General features: G+C 46.0%; 1 protein-coding gene across 1 annotated transcript in view; it reads left to right on the top strand.

Moving 5' to 3' along the window:
* LOC104619283 (cadherin EGF LAG seven-pass G-type receptor 1-like) overlaps positions 1–15,856 on the top strand; it is a gene marked incomplete at both ends in the record, with an annotated part of 69,170 nt that overhangs the window by 28,839 nt on the left and 24,475 nt on the right. Inside the window, 1 exon segment of the mRNA XM_010285101.1 lies at positions 341–429. Within this exon segment, the coding sequence (XP_010283403.1) occupies positions 341–429 (89 nt within the window).

The raw sequence follows: 15,856 nt of genomic DNA, 5'->3' as shown, positions 1-15,856 counted from the left end.
GAAATCCAGAAAAATTAATCTACATTTTTTCCTCAGTTGACCAGTTCAGCAATAGCTGTATCTACTCAATGCATCTGCTACCGCACTCTGCAGAAGCATAGTAAAAAGTAACATAATTCACCTGAATGCGCCAGAAGCTATTTCTGTATTTGTGCATCAAAATAATTCCATGAAACTGGGGATGTTTACTGTCTTGCAGGACAAAAACCCAAATTCTTCCATGATGAGGTAAGGTGGCTGCACCCTGTGCCAGATGAGGGTCTCTCTGTGTTTTGGTTTAGTGTAGAGCAGAGTTTGAAGGGTTGTTGACTTATTTTTTCCCTTCTGCCTGCCCTTGCAGGGGAGACAACCACTACGGTGGCACCGTTTGTTCCTGGAGGGGTCAGCGATGGGCAGTGGCACTCGGTCCAGGTGCAGTACTACAATAAGGTAAGACTAATTGTGTTGGTGATAACCCTATTATTTATGAAGTAATAGAGGCGTGGGTCATTTAGCTGTGACCTGATATATGCAGGTGACCTGAATTTTATTTTTTTTAACCAGGCACATTGCTACAGCTGTGCACAAAGAGTACTGGTCTTCCTCACCTTGCCTGGGACAAAAATTCCCTCTGAGGGCTTTTGAGTTTTGTCTCAGGAAAGCAAAATGAGACCTTTTAATAAGTAGGTCCTTTTCAGAAGTACTACCAGGGAGACCTTCAGGTGCTTGGAACACTTTTAGTTTTCAGTTCTTTAAACCCTCACAAGTGTCAGTGTATCTAAAACAACTGAATCACTGATTTTTATCTTTTTAAATAATTGTGCAGCACAGGAGCCTTCAGTGTAGTAACTGCAAACCACTAGTAGAATTTTCTGAAGTAAAGGAAAATTCTTTCCTACAACTGTCTTTTTTTTGTGTAAAATGACCGGTTTAGCTAGCGCAAGCTTCTCTGTTTTGAAAAATTCAGTTGTTAAATGGTTGACACTTTTCAGTAATCAAGGGCTGTCTTACTAAATCGTTTTTTTGTCTGCTATATAAAAAGATTCGCAAGATAAATGCAAAAAGCATCATTGCACACAGTCCATGGCACTCGGAGGTGGGCTCCAGGATCCCCATCCCACAGCTGCGTCCTTGGTAGCTGTCAGGAGCAGATTCACTGACTGAACCAAAGGCAGGGGCTTTGTGCAAACCAGCCATTTTGTGATGAACCAAAAAGCGTGCTTTTAGGGTGTACAGTGTCACTGTTTACAGATAGATGTCAGAGCTCTTCTATAATCTATAACAAAAATTAGAGAATTCATTTAGTTACTGAGAAGCGTTGCTTTTATGTCTGACATGATAGCACTATGGGGGATCACGTAAGGAAATAGAGGAGCATTGTTGGCTGTTAAAAAGGAAACCGGATACTGGTGTAGGAAGCTGAATGGAAGATGAAGGATTAATATGATCAGCAAGTTCTTTATTTCCCAGTGCTGCATCCTTTCATCACAGTTTGTGTGGCAGTTTGAATGTGAGGATTAAAATTTTCTTTGGACTCCTAGGTAGGGTCTAAGGATATTTTATTGAGGAAATAAAAAAGTTTCTTAGTTTTACTCTGAATATTCTTTTAGCTCTCTACTATCAGGAGCACAGAGAAATAGAAGCAAAACTTGATGGACACTGCGAGGCTCTTCCTTCCAAACTGCAATGTGTGGTGTTTCCATAGTCTACATATTAGCAAAACACTTCAGCAGAGTAAGCAGCACTTGCTGAGGTGGTGGAGGGCCACTAAAGCTTTCGGGCTGCTGGACAGGCAAGGAGAGGAGGGCCCAGCTGCAGGGACAGCAGAGCCACGGCAGCGGCTCACTGAAGCCGAGCAGATAAGAGGACCAGGCAGCCCCAGGACGCTCTTTAAAAGGCAAAGAGATCTGACACGGATGTTAAAAATAAACCCCTGCCTCATTTTCAGGGCTTGTAGCAGAGTGTGTTAGCAGCTGGTGTTTTCCTATCATTAACATGTGGACCCTGTCATTGTTTCCTTCTTCTGCCCCAGTTTTTCAAGGGGGAATGAGCCAGTCCCTGCTGCACAGGAGGAAGCGCAGGGGAGAGAGGGAGAGCAGAGAGGCCGTGCCAGGAAACACCACTGACTCCACTGCCTTTGCACCCATATGACGTAAAAGTGATGAAAAGCAGGATCACTGTGTGGAGAGCAGCACTGTGCCCTTTGCTGTCTGTGTTAGACACCGAGGTTATCACCTTCCACTCAGCAGTATTTATTCCAGAATGGTTAAATTTGGGCTGGAAGAGGGGAACTCACAATATTGAGTAAAAAACACAAGTAGGATATGCTAACTTATATGTATTTAGCATGCTCTCAGGACTTTCCAGCGTGTCTGAGAAGCATCTATGCTGCACCAGCACTGTAGCAGTGAAAGAAGGAGCCGGCGCTGTGGGGCAGCGGCAGCCGGAGGCAGCCCTTGCACCCCGCAGCGGGGTTAAGCCTTCGCCTTGGCTGGTATTTATTTGCAAAGCAGTTCCTTGGCTACTTCATGTTTTAACAAAGCTGGAAGTAAAGTTCCTGTGAGGAGGTTGAAAAGACAGAGATAATGTAGGGATTTGGGTTGTGCCAAGATAAATGGGATGCTGTGTCTAAACTTGACTCAGCTAAGACATGTTTGAATAACAGAGTACCCAAAACGCATGAGTTTGCTTAAATTATGCACTCGTATTACTTGCAGGTATTGCATCCTTCCGCTCGTTCCAAAATCCTGCCGCACAGTGTCAGGTCTTCATCCCATCACTAATTTAGCCCCTTTTCTCCGCACTGAGCAGGCACAGCTCCCTTGAGCTGTTTCCCTTATCCCTACCTCCAGCTTGCTCTGGCATTTCGCAGCAGTGCCTCATCCCTGTCTGCGGGGCCACAGAGACTGCCGCCACCAGCATCCCTGCGAGGCTTCTTGCCCCTTCTTCCATTCGACTGCTTGGCCGGTGAGCTTCTCTGATACTGGCTATGGGAAATGCATAACCCATCGTCGCAGATACCCGTAGAGATCCATTTTATTCATTTGTCTATGTTCCGCATTAAAAAACGCTTAAAGAGAGAGGTGTTTATACCTGCTCCTTCTTATCCCTCACTCAAGTTTCATCTCCTTCCATCTGCCTTTTGCTCCATCAGCAGGTTTTCTTTAATTAATAAACATGATCACCTTTCCGTTCATCAGTCCCTTGCTGTGTCAATTCTGTGCTTTTTTTGCACAGAAAAACCCATACAGACATTTCGAATCTTTCCTATTATTCACACTCCTACAGCTGAGTGCTGCCGGGCTGCTCATCCTGCTACTGTTGTCATTACAGCTGTGCCTGTCCTCTTCCTGCCCACCACTGTGTCCTCGGGCAGTGATGAGCTTCTTTGAGCTGGACTTTTTCCTCCTGCCTTGGAAATGTGAGACATGTTGTGGTGCAGGTTCAAATAAATAGCAATTCAAAACTTTCCCGTTACGTTTACAGGAAGTGTTTGGAGTACTCTCTTAGCTTCATCTTTCTTTCCCAGTTCCTTTTTCGTTAAGCTTTTTTAAAGTATCTTTTTAAAAACTAAGCTACAGGTTAGTTCCTTCTTTCCACATTCGTACATCATCTAGCAAGAAAAAAAAGGGTTTGGTCTTCTTTGTAGCTTTCAGATAATGCTGTAATTCACATAAGGAGTATTAGATTTCATCACAGCCAAGGTTAATTTTTCATCTTTAGTTTTTGAGGAGAATGACTAACAGGCTTTGATACATAATCTAAATCACTTCAGTCCAAAGCAAATTTTTGTAGATGAGTTTTCACAGCTCTGAAAGCTGTTCCTGCAATCTGAGTTGATCGTGGTCAGATATGAGCAAAGGTTGAGTGTTTTTTTGGCACCTGCAGCTCTGTGGATGATATTTGGGTGAGCATCACTGGAATTTAGACACCAGGAGTGAGTGACTTGGATGCGGGGGGAAACTCTGGTGGGAAACTTCTGCAGCAGCTATTTCCTTAAGGCAGAACACAGTTCTGCAGCATCCTGGTGATGCTGCCACCCTGGGCAAAGCCAGTTTGGTAATAATGATAATGAAACAAGAAGTAAGTGTAGAAGTGACTCCTGCAAATTATTTTCTGTACTCAGCTCAGAAGCGATATGCTTGGTAATATTTATCTTTCGAGTTGCTGAAAAATGTTGCTTTATAATTAACTCCTTATCATGAGGGTCCTCTGCCGCTTAGGGACAAACACGGGAGCCTCGTTGGCGAGAGGCGAGTCCAGAGCCGGCTTTGCACCACCGTGTTTGCAGAGAAGCATCCAACCAGTTCTCTATCAGCTCAAGTATTTGACGCTTTCTTACAAATCCTGGTATGTGCGGGCCCTGTAAAACCTTGCGGTAACGAAACAAACCGTATTGGAGGAGGAAGGGAAACAATGTCGTTTCATTTACTGTTTGATGGAACTGGGTGCTTCCTCCCCCAGTTACAGCTGACACACTTGGTTTCAGTGGAAGTGCCTAAGGGAGGCACAGGGATGTTGTACTAAGGAAGTGTTGGCTCTGTATTGAATTTCTGGAAGGGAAAACACCAAGGGGAAGGAATTAGTAGCTATAAGAGAGCAGAAGTGAACTAGGAGTGTTTTATAACCATTCTCTAGTTTCAGTTACATATTAAAAGTCTTGTCAGCTACCCAGTAGCAAGGTATCAGTTTACCTGTTAGGAGTGTTTCTTGCCTTTATAGATGTTTGCTGACAGCAGGGGGAAGGCAGCAAGGAAAGCTACTCGTTGACTCCGTTAGCTCAAACATGTTACCTTCTGGGATCCTGGTTTTGCAGCTGTTAAAATCCATGGGAGGTATTAAATTAAAGCTGACCTGCATGTGGCCTGCTTTCTCAAGAGATACATATATTGATAAGAAATTCAGAAGAAATGGGATTTTTTTTTATTGGTTTGGAAGGAAAGGTGGGAGAAGGGGGAAGATTTAAGCCTGGCAAATAAAACTGATGAAAAATGGAAGCAACCTGCTGCTTGTTCACAGAATAGCTGGCATAAGAGGCCGCAGCAATGTGAGCTGCCCTCTTTGCCTTGGTACTGTGTTTCCTTTCCACATGATGAGAGGGCAGTCAGCCTCTGATGGAGTTTGGTCCTTATCCTTTGGCTCTCCTGAGCCTGCCGGCATGAGTTACAGTCAATAGGTTTAGCCATCCTGATACTTGTTTGGAATAGGAGCAAGACCACCAGGATGTTTGCTGGTAACAATGCTCAGTATCAATAATACCACATGAACTATCTGACGTTCATTGCATGTACAGGAGCATGTATGATTGTAAGGCAGTGTTGGGGACAGGAGATTTTAATGAGCCCAATAGTGGGTGGTGTTTTTAATTAATTGAAAACTTCAAGCCACTCTCCCAAACTTCTGATAGAAACACAATTTTGTTGAGAATTTGAGATATACCATCAAATTTATGTTAATGTTTTTCCTGACTCATTACCTCAGGGTAGAATTCAGCATTTGGCACAAGATAAAAATGTTTTACGTATGGACATGTTCCTTTAATTATAGAGGGCATGTACATGTATATTTATATACTGTGTATCTTATATGTTACTTATACATATATGACATCAAAGTCGCTTGAGGACATTAACTGTTCTGTAGGTGGAAGCTCCTTCTGTGTCTGTTTAAGGGAGCACAGGATAATTTTACCTAAATGACAGAAAGCCTGAGAAGGACAGAGGGAAACATGCTATCACTGACATACAGTAATTCTGGGGGATGGGATGAACAAATCCCTGAATGACTCACAGAATAACTCACAAAAGTAAGGACTGTAAGACTGGGCAGTGTGTGTGCGTTGAATCCTCTGCATGGTCAGGAGGTACAAAAATGATGGGTGCCTTGGAGAGTGTCCCAGCTGTACTGGTCACTTGAGCCTGCAGGCTTCTAGGATGAGATACTCAGGACAAACGTTACCCCTTTTCCATAACTGGGCTAAGGTTTCTTCTCATATTTGAGAACTGATAGTAAGCCGCTGTTCTTTCACTCCTTCTGTACATGTCATAAAGAGTGCTGTGGTTGTTATTTCAAATGCTTGACTGTCTTGGGAGTAGCCCACCCTTTCACAGTGGTTACAGTTAGCAGGGACCTGCTGCTTTCCATCGCTGTGCGCTTCCCACCTGGCAGAGCCCAGACCTGCGTTTAGCCTGAAGACAGCCACGGAGAAAACAGGCAAATTCTTCAGTTGGAGATAAACTTAAAAGAAGTGAGGGCTGCTTAGGGCTGATCTTCAGCATGTTGTGAATTCAAAGCGCATTGCGACGTGCATTGCTCTAAATCAGACTCACATACGCTTTCAAAAATCTCCTGCCTGTGGAAAGTGATGGTTTCTCTTGAGTTAACTGTCCTTCATCAGGGGCAAGCTGGAGCTTGAGTATCGCCGAAGTCTGAGCTAATGCTGTAGAGATTTAGCTCTCAGCCCACTCGCACTAGAATTTGCCAGTACCTTTCCTTTCTAGAGAACATGGGTCTATCCCTCACCCACTAGCTAAAAGCTGTTTTCAAGTGCTAAAACACTCTCTGTTTTAGTGCCAAGACCTACGCTGTAATTGATTTTCCATACCCTGGGTGTGTGCTGCAGCTCTCCCCTTGTGCTGGCTCAGCCAGCAGGCAGGAGGGAGGCTTTCTCCCTCACCTGTGGGTTCCTCGGGCGAAGCTGATCCCAAAGGGTTATTTAACTGTGTCTGTACAGCTGTGCTATGGCACCAGCAGAGCGCCTGCAAGCACAAATCCTCCATACCGTAGAACATTAGTAGTGCCCCACAGACTGGTCATTGGTGCCGGGCAGTAGCATATGTCTGGGTAAAACCAACCAGCTCCATATCTTGGGAGACCTCGATGGGCCCCGATTGCTCATGCGATCTAAGTGGTGGCTCTGCAGCACTGCTGGGGAGAGCTTGTGTGCCCTGCCGGGCTCTGGATGGAGCTGGGGGGCAGCTGAGGGTCTTGAGGACAATGTGGAGTTGGGACTGCTACCAGCCCAGATAGGCCTGGGACAGAGAACAGATCCCATCTGCACTTGCCTAGGACTTGGGGGTGAGGTGGAAGGAGAGACATAGTCAGGGAGGAAAAGACAGGAATTAAAAAGCAGCCCCAGGGCAGATGAGGGCTTCATTTGCTTCTGTTCCTGTAGTTAGGCAATATGTTGATCAGAAAGAGGAATGTCATATAGGATCTCTGTGCAGCTGGGCTTGGCAGTAGGGCTCGGCAGAGGCTTCACTTCCACTCACCTTCAACATCCAAGGAGCAGGTCTGCACCATCAGTTTCCCCTGACACCGCTGTTCCCTGCTAAAATCCTGCCCTCTCCTGTGACCATGCAGAGATCAGGCTTCAGCAGGTCCACCGTTTCTGGGAAACTGTTGTCCCCTTTTACTGCCCATCCTTCCTCATGCTGATCCCCACCATGTCAGCATTCCTGGCCAGCCATGGTCATCACTGCTGTCTCCATCAGCCTCAGCTTCCCTCACACAGGATTCAAAGTGGGCTCCACTCAGGCTGGAAAAGTCAAGGCCTTCGATGGAGGTTCATTTGCAAAAGGAGAGTGTCCTGAAACCTGGAGATGACAGCATCTTGAGAAAAAGCCCACAGGAACAACTTTAAAAAAAACAATAAAAATCTGGAGGTATATCTTGAGGTACTCTACCCTTTTCCCCAGCAGCTTGTTTATTTTGGCATGCATTTTACTCTGGTCTTGTAGATGGACTAATGGAGCTTCTCAGCAGTACAATTTCCTGATGTCCTTACATGTTTTCTGGCAGCCCAAACTTCTCTCTCTACTTACTAGAGCTAGCCATTCCCCAGAAGTCATTTTATTTGCCCGTTATTCAAAAAACATCTGAAGAGGCATAAGTTGAGAGTGTACCTAATGGAGCATAGTATCTGTCAGTGCTCTTACTGTTAAAATAAAACAAAAAGCATCAGCAGGTCTGTTTCAAACCACCCACCTTCACTCCATGCACGCTTCCATCTCCATGTGCAATTTTTGTCCTGTCCAAGTGTACTGGTTTTGATTGGGATAGAGTTAATTTTCTTCATAGTAGCTGGTATGGTGCTATGCTTTGGATTTGTGACCAAAACAGTGCTGATAACACAGGGGTGTTTTAGTTACTGCTGAGCAGTGCTCACACAGAGTCAAGGCCTTTTCTGCTTCTCACCCCACCCCACCAGTGAGTAAGCTGGGGGTGCACAAGAAGTTGGGAGGGGACACAGCTGGGACAGCTGACCCCAACTGACCAAAGGGACATTCCGTACCATATGACGTCATGGTCAGCATACAAAGCTGGGGGAAGAAGGAGGGGGGGAAACATTCAGATTTACGGTGTTTGTCTTCCCAAGTAACTGTTATGTTTGATGGAGCCCTGCTTCCCTGGAGATGGCTGAGCGCCTGCCTGCCCATGAGAAGTGGTGAATGGATTCCTTGTTTTGCTCTGCTTGCGTGCGCGGCTTTTGCTTTATCTGTTAAATTGTCTTTATCTCACGCCACGAGTTTTCTCACTTTTACCCAATTCTGCCTCCCATCCCACTGCGGGGCAGTGAGCGAGCGGCTGTGTGGGGCTTAGCTGCCTACAGGGGTTAAACCATGATACTAAGCAAAAAATAAAAAATAAGAAGCACTTTACAACAGGCCTGGTGTTTAGCAGCTTCAGGATAAAAACTTTCTATAATGGACATGCACAAAGGCCTTGAGATAAAAATGGCAACGTTTACCTGGCCATCTTGGAGATGTAAAGGGAAGATTGTTGGGTTTGGGGTTTTTCCCCCCCATTTTCTAAATGAAACAGAAAACTTAAGCCAGTTTCTTTGCTTGAAAGGCTTTTTTCAATAGGTGCCTTCCAAACCTCCAGTCTAATGGCAGCTTCTGGTCTAGCAAAAGGAGAAAGGTGGGTAAATCACAGAAATCACAGAAACACTAGGTTGGAAAGGACCTTCAAGATCATCAAGTCCAACCATTAATCCAGCGCCACCATGTCCCCTAGACCATGTCCTGAAGCGCCACATCCACACGTTTCTTGAACACTTCCAGAGATGGCGACTGCACCACCTCCCTGGGCAGCCTGTTCCAATGCCTGACCACCCTCTCAGTGAAGAAATTTTTCCTAATATCCAATCTAAACCTCCCCTGGTGCAACTTGAGGCCATTTCCTCTTGTCCTATCTCTAGTTACTTGGGAGAAGAGGCCAACACCCTCGTCGCCACAACCCCTTTCAGGTAGTTGTAGAGAGCGATAAGGTCTCCCCTCAGCCTCCTCTTCTCCAGACTAAACAACCCCAGTTCCCTCAGCCGCTCCTCATAAGACTTGTGCTCCAGACCCCTCACCAGCTTCGTTGCCCTTCTCTGGACACGCTCCAGCACCTCAATGTCCTTCTTGTAGTGAGGGGCCCAAAACTGAACACAGGATTCAAGCTGCGGCCTCACCAGTGCCGAGTACAGGGGCACGATCCCTTCCCTACTCCTGCTGGCCACACTATTCCTGATACAGGCAACAATGTACAGGCTTGACAGAAAGCCCGATGAACCCACTGAGCTCCCAAGGGAGATGTGAGCTGGGAAGCAGCAGCCTCGCGGGGCAGCTGCAGAGGTGATGGGAACGGGGGGTGCGCAGCAGCCGTCAGGGCCGGCCAGCAGGTGTGTAGGGGGGAGTTGCACACTGGAGCAAAAAGGTGGCACAAATTTATCATGATGTGTCTTGCTGGAGCGTGCCTTGCTCACACGGAGCACCTGCTTCAGCTGACCATGTGGCGAGCATAAGCGGTTGGGTTCAGTCTTGTACAACCCCTGTATTTTCTCATATTCTTACATGCGTTATCCCTGCAACTCATCAGCAGAATTATCTTTAGGATTATCTTTATATCACATCTCAAATGTTCATCACTGCCTTTGTTCTACTAGAGCCTCTGTTTTGACTCTGGGAGCCTGTGTCACGCAACTGCCTGGCAGTGGCCAGAGGCAGAGCACTTCTGAAGGACTTGAGGATGCAGAGATCCCTTTAAAAAACCCAGGACCTGCCCTTTAATCCAAACCCCTTGCATACGCGCAAGCATCACGGGCAGTCGCAGGCAGTGGGAGTGGTGCTGCTCTGCATTGGAGAGATTAATGTAGCACTTTGTTTTGAAAAGGGTGGGATGAAATACAGCAATCTCTGATGGTCTGCTATGGAGACCAGCACAAGCCCTCCTGGCTACAGTACATGTGCCCCCACGCTGGGTGCCTGTGGAGCTGACGGATAGGTTATCTCATTTCCTTCTGAAAACACAGACCCTCTCTGATGATGACAAATTCACCTGTTATGGAAATACATCCTTTATTCAGGACCAAAAATGGATTTTGCTACTTTGCCTTGGAAAAAAAAGAGGCAGATATCAACATTTTAGTGAAACTCGGATTGTGACAGCTGTGCCAAAAGACACGGGTGACACTGGTTACTGCTTTCTCTCCTGTAAAGGGAACTAATTCTTGTTAGAAGTTCTGGGCTCATGGCGTCCCGTCCCCGCAGGACCGACAGGCAAACAGGAGCATCACGCAGCGGCTCAGCGCAGGCTGCGCCGTGTCACCCTGCCGCCGCGCTGCCCCGCGGGCGGGAGGCTCCCGTTCCAGCACGAAAGCCCTGTTTGCTCAGCTCTTGGTCTCCCTGCCGAGCCTGCCAACGAGGCTGCCAGCGCTGCGGCTGATTTATGAGGCAGGCACATGCCTGCAACTGAATAGGGATTGCCAGCTCCTTGGAGAAAAGCCACATAGCTGCCACCAGCTAGGCATAACTTTTAGTCATTGGACCCAAGGTGAAAGACTGCCCTGCAAGTATCCAGGACAACATCCAGTATCGTTTACTTCTTAACCTGAACAGTCAAGAAAAGTGGTTGGCAATTAAATTCTTAGATAGGTATTAGGTATTACACCCTGTGCCGAGGAGCACCTCTCGCACCAGGGCATGGTTGCCCCTGCCGAGGGCTGTGTTTTGTAAGTAAGTTGGTTGGAAAAGACAGACCCTAATGTCAAATCACTGGAAATGCAATTGGTAATAAAGGCTGGGTATGACTTATGCAAATGTCCATCTCTTGTGACATCTGAGCAGACGCAATTGCGATCTGAGGGAGAATTTCTGAAGTTAATCCTGCTGGTGGCTTCCAGACTAATTTGTTAAGGGATTGAGGGAGATTTGCTAAATAAACAATGCAGTTGTTGAAGATTATGATAATGCCACTGTTGATCAGATGTGGGCCCTGCCAGAGTTTGGGTTTTGCTGGCTCAGAGTGACTTTCTCTGTCTACGGCATCTGTGATCAGCACGGGCCCACTCTAGCATTTCTTGGCATTGCCTGATAAAGAAAAATGCAGAACATTAATTGCAAGGTAAAGCAAATATTCAGAGCGGGGGGAATACTGTAAATGCTGAAAATGTCATTCACTTAGGAACAACCTACTTCTCTTGGCCTATATTTCCAGGAAGAAATACAATTTTGTGGATATGGATTTCCAATAGTATCTCTAAGAAATGCCAATACAGCTTTTAAAGGCTCTACCAAGTGTGTATGGCAGAAAGCATGTTAAAATTTAGCACTTCCTTTTAAAACAAATCATGTATTCTTACTTAAGATTTAGCCATATTTCTAATTTTATCATTTCCTTATCACCCATCTCATTGTGAATAGTTAATATTTAATAGCAGAAGGGACTGCAGGGTTGTAGAAGCCAGTGGTGGCACAACGAGGAGGAGGCAGTGGACAGTGCTAACTTCCAGCAGAGCACTGATGGTATACTTCACTGGATCATCAATTTGTGCTGCATGCCTTTCCTTCTATGGCATATTCATGGGATCAAAAGTTCTGCCATTGCTTAAGCATGGGAAAGCTTGCAGGGCACCAAAAACACAGGGAGCATGACTGCAGTCAAGTCCTTAGCTTTAGTTCTGAGAAGGACCACTACTGTGTGGTTACTTGGGTTAAGTGCAGGGCCTCTTCTTCACAGAGAAAGTTGCCGGGGTTTCTTCAGCTATACGAGGAAGAAAAGGAATTCAAGTGAAAAAAAATCGTTTTCTTTGCTAGTCGTCACTACAATTTTTAACCAGCACCCTGAGGGACATGCAGGTTTCATTTATGTTTCAACTCAAGAGGTCAAGGAGTTTTTCCTGGATTACCAGTATTGTTAGCCAGATGCAGGTTATGATAGTTTTTTCACAACTTTCTTACAAGAAAAAAAATTTTTGTATGAGCAGATTATTGTGCTTTTTGGTGCTCAGGCTTGTATACTTGTGAAGTATGTGATAGGTAGTACTGGTGGCACACGTACAATATGAGGGTATGAGGAATTTGTAGCTATGTGTTTGTGTTACTTATCTGTTCTATGTATTTTTTGGTGCTAGTGGGCATGGCCGTTTAAAAAACTAGCAATTAAAACTACAAGCAGCAAAAGGAAGGGAAAGAAATTAGCTTTTCCATTGCTGAATACATGCCAGAGTTTTCAATTTAAAGTTCAAAATGTTGTACTAGTGAAACACATAAAATATGTTCCTCGTGTCTGAATGTAAAACATGTCATTTCCTACATGCTCAGAATTCAATTTTTAAAATGCCACGAGAAAAGGTAATCGCTGCAAAAATAGTTCAGTTTATGAGTCATTTCCTGGCATTCTGGCTGAAGATTCAGAGGCTCCCATCCTTGCTGAGACCCAGTTCATCCTCTTCCACCCAAATCCAGAGGATCATCAACGAAAGTCCTAGTCTAGATAAGACCATAGATTTGATATATAGAAACTGAAGGTCAGCAGATTCTGATTAGAAGTAATACACAATATCGTTAATAGTGAAGGTGTATAATCTGCACGATAATCTGCCCACAGTTCTGATGGTCTCACTGTCCTTTGAAATCTTTAAATCAAATCAGTATTTCCCTTTCTAGAGGAAAATTTAATGTGCAAGCCACATTATTGAGGTAGGACTCACTGGGTGATGTTCTGTGGTTGTATAAGGCAGAAGCCGGATAAGATGATGAGTCCTTTCCATCCATAAAATTTGGCAGGATCCTGTGAAAACCCATCTCAAGCTCCAGCCTGCAGTGTTGTGGGTGGGAAACTGGGAGCCAGGAGGACAGGAGAAGTGCTGCTGCAGATTTGCTCGGTTCTTAGGCTCTTCCATGGCATCGACTGCTCCCTCAGCGGGACTTTGGTCTGGCCTGTGGCAACCATTTACATTCCTAACATCCGAAAAGCACTGAAGGGCTGCCTGGCTAATACTTACCTTTTTCTTGGTCCTGCTTGGATGTGGTTGCAGATGCCTTGCAGGTGTTAGTGGGTGTAACACAGGTGGCTGATCTGCCCTTGCAGAACAGGCACACGTGAGCCTGGACTTTAAAAGCCCCTCCCTGCAATTCCACCGATATTTACTCAGGCAGATTTCAATTAGTAGTAATTGTTTTTGTTGATTTTTTGGGTTTTTTTTTCTAGTAGAGGGTAAGTGCAAAGTGATTGATATCTGGGAAAGGAAATCAGGATTTGGCGGCAGAGCGACATTCCATTGTCTTGACACGAAATAACAAATAACTTGCCTCTAAATCTGTGTCTCGGGAAATGAAAGTGTAAAGCAGTGAAAGTCATTTGGAGGTCATTGAGATGCAAAGTGTGTCCTGCTCTCCAGCCCCAAGTTCCTCAGCTCTCAGTGACAGCTTTGAGAAATCTCTCAGGCGACTGGGGCAGAGGAGAGCAAGCACACACCCAGTGCCTGGCTCTTTCTCTCCCCCTCCTGCTTTTGGAAGTGTTGTTCTCGCAGAGTTTGCGAACACCACCTGAACACACTCCTTGTTGTGGCCTTGATTTTATACACCAATGCAAACAGGAACTTCTCAGAAACCACCCCCAGGGTTTTTGCTCTGCAGGTGACAGTAGGGATCATGTCATGTCAAAACCAACCCAAGCCCCTGCTCCTCTGGAAGCCTCATCCTCAGCAAGGCTGCTCAGCGCTTACTCCTCTCGCTCCTCCCAGGTTTCAAGAGGCTTGACTTGTAAGCCCAGTTACAGCACTGCTACTTCTAGGTCTGCGCCCACCCCACACCTGGACTGGATCTCAGCTGCATGGCTTTCCTCATGGTGTGGCATTCTCAGATCACCCTGGGAAGCCTGGAACCCAACAGTCTCCTTGAGACCAGGTACACTCATGCCATCTAGCACCTCCATGCCACGAAACATGTTAGAGGTTTAATGGCACCTCCCAAAATGATGATTTTCAGCTCCTCCTGAAGGCTAAGGAGATGCAAGGGGCCTCTGTGAGAGCTGGCAGAGTCTGAATGGCCGTTGGCTCACCATAAGGCCCTGAGGACGGTGCTTGAAGGCTGTGCTCTGCAGCAGAGCCTGGTAGGGCTTCTGCCAAGCCAAAGGAGTCATTGAAATGGCACCTCAGGAATTTGGTGCGAGTTCTTTGAAGTGCACTGTTATCTCCATTTAATCACACAGTAAACCTACAGTAGCTTACTGATTTGCAGCAACTTTTCAGGTATTTTGTATCTGTCTGTGTAGTGAGGGGAAGCAGCATTTTACAATTACTTCTTCATGAACGGGTCTGTGTGTACCAAGAGACCCAGAGCAGTGTGGGATTCCTGGATTTTATAGACCCAGTTATGTCCCCATCACCCACACTGAGCAACAGTTTGCTTGGCAAGGTGTCACCAGGAATGAGTCCAAGAAGGAGGAGTTAGTTGCTGTGAATAAGTGTCACGTTGTGCTATTTCTAGGTATTTCTTGGACAGCAATAACATTTGCATACTGGACGCAAAACTAAGTCGTAAAACATACAAGATTTCTATAAAGCTGAAAATATTTGAGAGTGGTATAGTGGCAGGTAGATAAGGACAAATGGCAAAGGGAGAAGGGTTTGCTGAATTGGGACAGGAGAGCATGTAAAGGAGAGCAAGGATGATCTTTCAGCATCCTTCATGTGCTCTCCTCTCCCAGTTCCCCAAGGATGCTGGAAGAGCATCCTTATTGGGGGAGGGGTTGGGGGAAGGGAGAGAGGCAGCAAAACAGGCAGAAAAAGGGTTGAGAAGGTGTATCAGCCACAGGGGCAGATTAGAGGGGAGGAGAGGGCTGCAGAGGGTGGACAGTGGGACCTGCAGTAACAGAGCACCATAGTGAGTGGTGTCTCCCACGCGAAAAGCTGGATGTTGTCTTGAGGAACGGGCATTGTCTCTCAGCAGCCAAAACAGGTCCTTCTTGCTATATCACTGATTCAGCATCAAAGACCTGAGAAGCATCTGGGAATACAAATTTGAGGATAACATTTCCGTTTGCAGGCAGGGAAACCTCATTCTTCCCATCAGCACTACCAGCAGCCTTTGCCAAAATTAGTCAAATCCAAGAATATACCCTTTGCAGGACTTTGCCAAAATTAGTCAAATCCAAGAATATATGGTATGGATGGTATATATATGGCTGGATGGTATTTGTGAAGATACTGAACACGCTGTGTGGAGGAAAGGAGCATGTCTGGATGCCATGTATGAGTAACCGTGGCTTTTCACATGCCATTGCCGCGTGGTGGGACAGGAGGGCTGCTCCCCATCTCTGCCCTGCCACTGAAAGAGCAGCAGCAGCTCGGACAGCACTGTTCACGCGTGCCAGGTCTCATAGCTGTGCCACAAGCCTCCTGCTTTGAATATTCAAAGTTTAGCCTCTGGATTTGGTCATGGAGGAGATAACAGATCAGGCTAGTAAAACTTGCTTGACTTTGTGGCCCAGGGTTTCAGGGAGTTTGTCTAGGAAAAGGAACTGGTCTAGTGGCTTTTCAGGATTTGCATTTTTGACTCACCAATGGGCAGCTTTTTGCTTTTCCTTTTCACTGTCACAGGCTCTTATG

The sequence above is a fragment of the Phaethon lepturus genome, unplaced genomic scaffold, assembly GCF_000687285.1.
Source record: "Phaethon lepturus isolate BGI_N335 unplaced genomic scaffold, ASM68728v1 scaffold15814, whole genome shotgun sequence".
Taxonomy (NCBI): domain Eukaryota; kingdom Metazoa; phylum Chordata; class Aves; order Phaethontiformes; family Phaethontidae; genus Phaethon; species Phaethon lepturus.
The sequence above is the reverse complement of the archived record's forward strand: the minus strand, read 5'-3'. Positions and strand labels throughout refer to the sequence as shown.